The 7,834-nt window shown below is 37.2% G+C and overlaps 2 protein-coding genes across 2 annotated transcripts; one reads left to right on the top strand and one right to left on the bottom strand.

Annotated features, from left to right (window-relative positions):
• Positions 1-429: 429 nt before the first annotated feature.
• On the top strand, positions 430-5,171 carry LOC140969320 (potassium transporter 8-like). The gene is made up of 8 exons (XM_073430634.1): positions 430-709; positions 796-1,282; positions 1,381-1,434; positions 2,761-3,021; positions 3,121-3,173; positions 3,352-3,475; positions 3,579-3,833; positions 3,926-5,171. Exons 1-8 carry the CDS (start codon positions 650-652, stop codon positions 4,978-4,980), a joined length of 2,349 nt encoding a protein of 782 aa, XP_073286735.1. The 5' UTR covers positions 430-649; the 3' UTR covers positions 4,981-5,171.
• A 1,237-nt stretch (positions 5,172-6,408) lies between these two features.
• Positions 6,409-7,834, bottom strand: LOC140969319 (probable inactive receptor kinase At2g26730). The gene is made up of 2 exons (XM_073430633.1): positions 7,122-7,834; positions 6,409-6,992 (listed from the first exon to the last, which is right to left on the bottom strand). Exons 1-2 carry the CDS (start codon positions 7,804-7,806, stop codon positions 6,409-6,411), a joined length of 1,269 nt encoding a protein of 422 aa, XP_073286734.1. The 5' UTR covers positions 7,807-7,834.

The following is a 7,834-nucleotide window of genomic DNA, read 5'->3' as shown; positions in this document are numbered from 1 at the left end:
CTTTGCATTTCGAGAGTGAGATTTGAGCCGGCTGGGAGTGGTGAGTATCTAATCTTGGAAGAAAACACGTAATTTGCCGACTGATAAGGACCTGGCGATAAATCACGAACACTCTTTAACACCGTGAGTTCATCAGCAGCTCAGTATTTTTGTTAACAATGGGTGTAATTCAATAAAACAACCTGGCACTTTTTTTTAAAATGCACTTTTTTTAAAAAATAAATAAAAGTTCTGTTCATTTGTTTAATTGATCCAATCCAATGGAGGTGGGTTTCTTGATCTGGGGTAAATAATATGTTTTTATGGGTAGGCCGATGTATATGATAATGTGAGGCAAGATCAGATTTTTTTGGTTAAAATTTACAGGGACTAGGGAGTGGCAATTCAAACGACACATGTCACTAATTAGTTTCTTTCTTTCTTATTTGTGTTTTAACAAAAGACGTCGTATTAGGCACTAATGTCGATCACAAGTTCCTATCAGTCTTTAATTTGGTGTTATCTTGTAGATTTTCGTTTTTGTCCCCAAGATAAGAAAGGGTCCTTCACTTTTTTAATGGAGCATTCATGGTAAAAAGGATGGCTAATAATGCTTGCTCAAATGGGTAACCTACACTTCCTTTAAGATACCAGCCAAAAATGATTTCCCATGATTCTTAGACGGCCTGTGATGGATATACAAGGCTGGAACCCTAACAATGCTAAAAAGGTGAGAGTTTTGTGCCAGAGAAATATCAATTTTTTTTACTAGTATTTGATGGTGATTTGTTGCCTACTGTTTTATTTTTGTTACAGAAAGAATCTTGGAGGGCTGTGCTAACACTAGCTTATCAGAGTTTGGGTGTTGTTTATGGGGATTTAAGCACTTCACCTTTGTATGTATACAAAAGTACTTTTGCGGAGGACATCAAACATTCAGAATCTAATGAGGAAATATATGGGGTTTTGTCTTTCGTGTTCTGGACATTGACTCTGATTCCTCTACTTAAATATGTGTTCATAGTACTCAGAGCTGATGATAATGGTGAAGGTGGGACTTTTGCTTTGTATTCATTGCTGTGCCGTCATGCTAGGGTGAGTACTTTGCCAAATGGGCAGCTTGCTGATGAGGAATTATACGAGTACAGAAAAGATGGAATTGCATCAGGTAATAAAGGTCTTGGCTTAAGCTTGAAATCAATTTTGGAAAAGCATAAATTGCTGCAGAAGATATTGCTCGCTTTGGCTTTGATTGGGACTTGTATGGTGATTGGGGATGGAGTTCTTACACCAGCAATTTCGGGTATGAAATGGCTTCTTTTAAGTTGTGTTCACTGTTAATTTGGAGAAATTGAAATGTTGGAACTCAGAATTAATTCATATTCTGTTGTTTATGCTCAGTATTTTCTGCTGTGTCCGGATTAGAACTTGTCGTGTCAAAGCATCATCACCAATGTAAGTCTCCTATGAATGTTTGATTTGTCATTTCTACGTGTTAGAATTGGTTTGCTTGGTTTGGAAGAACATGGGGTATTCTTATCTCTGTCCACAAGCCAAAAAATTTTACTTGTCTGCCTAATCTGGTGTTTCATCATTTTTGGTAATGATCGATTCATTAAACTTATGAAAACTCAATTCAACGCCAATCTTGAATTTGTCGAAGTGGCGTGTCTTTATCTCTTTAATTTGATTTTTGTTTGGATTTCTGCGTCGTTGCATCGTGAACAACGTGCGATGATTGAGATTGGCAAAGTGAAAACCTTTTAAACCAAGGGAAAAATATGATTGGCGTTGAAATATTGATTGGATATAAATTCTAGGTCTCAAAGACATCCATGTTTGAAGACTCGAGATGTTCCAACCTCCAATTTAATCTTGAAACAAATTTGTTCTTATAGCGTTGTGTATTTTGTGGACAGAGATTCCACCAAATTGTGCTGAAAAGTCATTATTGTGGGGCCTTTCCTGTATTAGGACAAACTTTTCGCTTTAATCAAAATAAAGATTGATACGATTTACATAAAAGTAAAGTTAGGCCACCATCTTCTTGATTGTGGATGACCACATCGCTGTATTCTGACGAGGAGATGCAACTTAAAGTAAAATAATTTGTACTTAGGGTAAAGTAATCATTTATGAACAATAAAAGACATTAGAGTTCAATGATTTTCTGATGAAAATGTGATGTTATAGGGAGAAGAGAATATACAGAGGTTGAAATTTTAGAAATTTAGGTGAAAACTTATGTGTGATATGTTAAGAAGCAATATTTTTGTGGTTACATGATCTTCTGTTCTCTCGACATCTCCATTAGCGATGACCGATGATATTCGCGCTGGACTTGGGCTTATCTACAGTTGCATATATGACCTTCTACCAAAGCATTATCTACTCAGGCTGAATTACGCCTCTACTCAATTTGGATTTGGCCCGGCTTAATGCTTTGTAGATTTTAACGCCAACCCGAAATGTAATACTGCTGCTTCTGAAAGGAAGGGAATGAAAATTGGAGTTTTAACTATTTGTTTTTCTTGTGAGGAAAAAACCTGAACTCGGAGCATTCTACCATTGTTTTATTGTCAGTTGAGCACAGTACTAAAAAGTTGGCATTTAGATTTACCATTTTTTGAAGAACCATTATTAGGTTCCTCGGATATTATTAGTAGTCGTTAATTTAGCTATGAGCCATGCTCTCTTTGCATGTCCTGATTTTTCCGTCTGAATTAAAGTCTTAAGAAACAGCTAATGATTTTTTTCCCTTAAATTTGTCATGTTTCACAGATATCGAAGTCCCTGTTGCTTGTATAATAATGGTTTTCTTATTTTATCTGCAACACTACGGAACCCACCGAATAGGATTTCTGTTTGCCCCAATCGTGATGACTTGGCTATTCTGCATCAGTGCCATCGGAGTGTATAATATATTCCAGTGGAATCCGAATGTTTACCAGGCACTCTCTCCTTACTACATGTATAAATTCTTGAAGAAGACTCGAAAAGGAGGCTGGATGTCCTTGGGTGGGATATTGTTGTGCATAACAGGTTATTAGAGCATAAAATGCTATTTATTTCTGCTTAAAAGTATCTAATAGTTTCTTCCTTCTCATTTAAGTTTCATTTAGATGTGATGTATGTTTTCAGGTTCAGAGGCCATGTTTGCTGATCTTGGACATTTTTCGCAGTTGTCCATCAAGGTGAATGAATTTGTTTACTTTCCTTTTTATTATTTGAGTTTCCAATTCTCTATCAGATTATAGACCATAGAAGAGATACGACCCCTTCATGTAGTATATCATTAGTATGATAAGTTCGACACGTTTGATGCAAAAGCTTTACTGGTTTAACTTTGACTAAACAGCTGCTTTATTGCAGATAGCTTTTAGCTTTGTGGTTTATCCATCCTTAATCCTTGCTTACATGGGACAAGCGGCATATTTATCCAAACATCATGTAATCGAGAGTTACTACCGAATTGGATTCTATGAATCTGTACCTGGTATGTAAAGTTTCTCTGTCATTTAATCTTTATAAATAGTATCCAAGATAAGTAAATTTTTTTGAGTTGTGCAAATAAACCATATCCTCCTCTCGTCATGCAGAAAAAATTCGATGGCCTGTCCTCGCAATTGCGATACTTGCTGCTGTTGTGGGAAGCCAAGCCATCATCACTGGGACGTTTTCCATCATTAAGCAATGCTCTGCTTTGGGTTGCTTTCCAAGGGTCCGAATAATACACACGTCGTCTAAAATATGTGGGCAGATTTATATTCCTGCTATCAACTGGACTTTAATGCTTCTCGGATTGGCCGTCACCATTGGCTTCAGAGACACAAAACGCATTAGCAACGCATCTGGTAATATCTACACCAAAATGACATCTTTGCTTTTAATTTTACCGCACTTAATCAAGAATAAATTTCTTACTGTTCCCTGTTGGTTTCACCAGGTTTGGCTGTTATAACTGTTATGTTGGTGACCACATGTCTCATGTCTCTTGTCATCGTCTTGTGCTGGAATAGAAGTGTTGTTTTTGCCATTTGTTTCATATTCTTCTTTGGTTCCATCGAAGCCCTCTACTTCTCTGCTTCTCTAATCAAGTTTCTTGAAGGAGCTTGGGTCCCGGTTGCACTCTCCTTTATCTTTCTAGCAATAATGTACATTTGGCATTACGGGACATTTAAAAAGTATGAGTTTGACCTTCACAACAAAGTTTCCATCGACTGGCTCCTCGGTTTGAGTCCCAAACTTGGGATTGTACGGGTCCGAGGCATTGGCCTCATACATACAGAACTTGTTTCTGGAATTCCAGCTATCTTCTCCCATTTCGTGACTAATCTCCCAGCTTTTCACCAGGTTCTAGTCCTATTCTGTGTAAAATATGTCCCAGTTCCTCATGTGAGACCCGAGGAGAGATTTCTTGTTGGAAGAATCGGGCCCAAAGGGTACAGAGTTTATCGATGCATAGCCCGTTATGGATACCGTGATTCGCTCACGGATGACGTGGAGTTTGAAAGGGATCTTGTTTGTAGCATAGCAGAATTTATCCGTTCCGAGGGGGAAGAGTGTGATAATCCGTTGTACAAAAATCTTGAAAATGAAGAGAAGATGACTGTCATTGGGACTACATCAACACATACTAGCGGCATCAAAATGTTGGAAAATGATGAAAAATTATCTGATATAGCCAGCGTTATGGAGCTAGGGGAAACTCATTCACCCGATATTCCAAGGAAAAGGGTAAGATTCCTCGTACCTGAAAGCCCACAAATCGATTCAGACGCCCGAGCAGAGCTACGAGAACTGATGGAAGCGAGAGAGGCGGGGATGGCGTTTATATTAGGCCATTGTTACGTGAAGGCGAAGTCCGGTTCGAGCCTGATGAAGAGGGTGGTGATTAATCTGGGGTATGATTTCTTGAGAAGGAACTGTACATCACCAACGTATGCACTGAATTTGCCTCGTGCATCAACTTTAGAGGTGGGGATGATTTACCTTGTTTAGTTTTGAAGAAGAAAAAAGGTTCTTGTAAATGAATATTGTAAAGTAAACGTGGACTGGACTTAGGCCGGTATGTTTTTACTTTACACAAAAATTCATGTGAATGACAGTTACAGAGTCTAACATATCAATTTTGTGAAATGAATTTTCGACTCGGTTCGACTTATGAAAAATATTACTTTTTACGTTTAAAATATCACTGTTCATGATAGTTATGGATCGAGTTAACTAATCATTGTTATAAATCATCTTACAAGAGTTTTACTAGTTAAATATTATACCATCTTAGCTTAGTGCTCGATAATTTATGCTACTCTCACAACAAATTACAACTATACTATTTTCTTATAATATAATTTTCATAAATTAATTTATTGTAATGTTACAACAAATTACAACTTTCTTGTAAAATAATTTTCATAAATTAATACGCTATAAATTTGTAACCTATGACATAATAATTTTTCATAAATTAATTTTCGATAATAACATCCTTAATCGGTCCCATGACTAATGGATATTTTAGCGAGTAGTAATATGCTTCTAACTTAATTTCCTCCATCAGGTTGATTAAGTTAAATAATTCGACAGATGGGATCGGTTACTATTTTTTTTTTCTGTACGAACTAGGGCTTATAATAATAGATCAACTAGTAGCTAGATAATATTAAAAACTTATGATGAAATTAGAGGTTTCTTTTACTAGTTATCTCTTATTATGATATTATAATAAATAATGTCCGCAATAATACATGCTTACACAGTTAAAAAAAATTATAATTGATTTTTGTAATTTTTTTTAGTAAGAATTTAATGATATATATATAAAGATAAATAAAATAATTTATATATTTTAATCTCATTATCTAAATTGCTATTGAAATCGTTATAAGTCATTAAAAATTCAGCTAATTTTTTTTATGACGATGAAACTGGCATAAAATGTTTGCAATATGAATCGAATTTCTGACTAATGGTCAAACATTAATCTGATCCAAAAACTCGAACAACCATTGGACATATTGTTAGTACCTAAACAAAATAAATACCAACTTTAATTGCAGCAAATATAAATTATATTAAATATAAGGACAAGAGATGAGAATTAAGAAGTATGTAGCATTTTAAATGAATCTTGATATAATATTAGCTACAAGGGAATTTTTCATTTCCTAAAATTAAGATACACCAAAGAGAGCAGACAAATCTTAGAAAGTAAAAATCACGAAGACCTATATTCCAAATGTTAACATGGTATCAAATCTTGAAAAAGAACTATAGTTCTTGCGGGATCGATGTGTTTAAGTATAAGAAAGTAAATGCGGTCGTTGCATTGAAAACTTGAGATATAAAATTTACAGTTCATAAATATGACTATTAAAATTCATTGTTATTTTCACCTGTTCTGAGAAGATGTAATCATGTACGTGCTTAAACATCAATGAACGACCTTGTAATGGATAACTCAGAAACGTCCATTGATTTATCCTCGTCCTCCCTAATCATACTAATCATTAGCGCCGCTTGGTTCATGCTAGGCCTCGCCTCCGCGGACTTGTTAACACATTTAATCGCTACCTGCAGCATGTTAACCATCCTTTCCTCACTAGCCCCCTCGCGTACCAAGTTCTTGTCGAACACCTCCACCGTCCATTCCTCCCTGACGACTGCGAGAACCCAACTCGCGATGTCCATTCCATTGTTCAGAACCTGTCGTCCTGTCAGCAATTCCAGAAGAATCACCCCGAAAGCATATGTGTCTGCCTTGAAGATCATGGAGCCGCCTTCTTCGTGGCCTTGAAGGGTATCACTGGCCTGCTGGTTTACAAGCATTAGGCCATACTCGCTGATGCATGGCTCCATGTTGTTGGTCAGCAAAATGTTTGATGATTTCAAATTCCCATGTGGGATTTTCTCATTCTTCAGTTCTTCATGCATGAAGGCTAATGCATCAGCTATCGCAGCAGCAGCGGTAAGCCTGCTGCTCCAATCAAATTGTTGCCTTCTGTGATTTCCTGTTCAAATCAAAGAAAAGGAAAAAAAACGATTGTTCACATCAGGGACGGAGACAGAAAAGTTGTCTATGGGGGGAAGATTTGTCTGATTTATGTTTAGTACTTCGAAATTTTAGCAGAAATAATTACCATCGTCATGGATTAACCTGAAAAGGCTCCCATTCTGTTGATACTCGTAAACCAGAAGCTTCTCCTGTCTGGAGCTGTAGAATGCAATGGCAGGCAAAACATGAGGATGTTTCACTTGATTCAGCCTGCTCATTCTCTGCTTGAACTCAATGCTAGATATGGCCCAATCCTTGATCCTCTTCACAGCTAGGCTCTTCCCCTGTGGCCCACACGCGACCTTGTAGGCACTACCGTGGTTTCCTCTCCCGAGCAGCTCAGCTGGGGCCCTGAGTAGGTCTTCCAATTTCGGCCCGTTAATCTCCGGGCTCTCGAGAACTATCAAGGATGAAGAAACCATGGCAGTTTCGGTCGAAGCGTGGGAGACATCAGTTTTGCTGAACCCTGCTGCCTTCAACTCTACAGTGGAGAAACTGGGCTTGATGACGATTTCATCAATGGCTACAACCTTGTTATCTGCGTCGATTTTCTCTTCTTTTGTCTTGAATCTTTTGTATAGCCAAAGAAGCACGATGAACAAGACCGCTAGACCTATGAGAGAATAGCCTGCGAACATGAGAACCTGATTAGTAGAAACACCATCTGAATCAGATATTTGCTGATTAGCCTTCTCATGATCATCGGATTTCGCCGATTTCGAGAGAAACAGTGAAATAACGCAAGCCCAGATCAATATTAATTGCTTCATACTAGATGTTGCAAATATAGAATCGGAT

The sequence above is a fragment of the Primulina huaijiensis genome, unplaced genomic scaffold, assembly GCF_012295235.1.
Source record: "Primulina huaijiensis isolate GDHJ02 unplaced genomic scaffold, ASM1229523v2 scaffold40731, whole genome shotgun sequence".
Lineage (NCBI taxonomy): Eukaryota > Viridiplantae > Streptophyta > Magnoliopsida > Lamiales > Gesneriaceae > Primulina > Primulina huaijiensis.
This window is presented reverse-complemented; position numbering and strand designations above follow the sequence as displayed.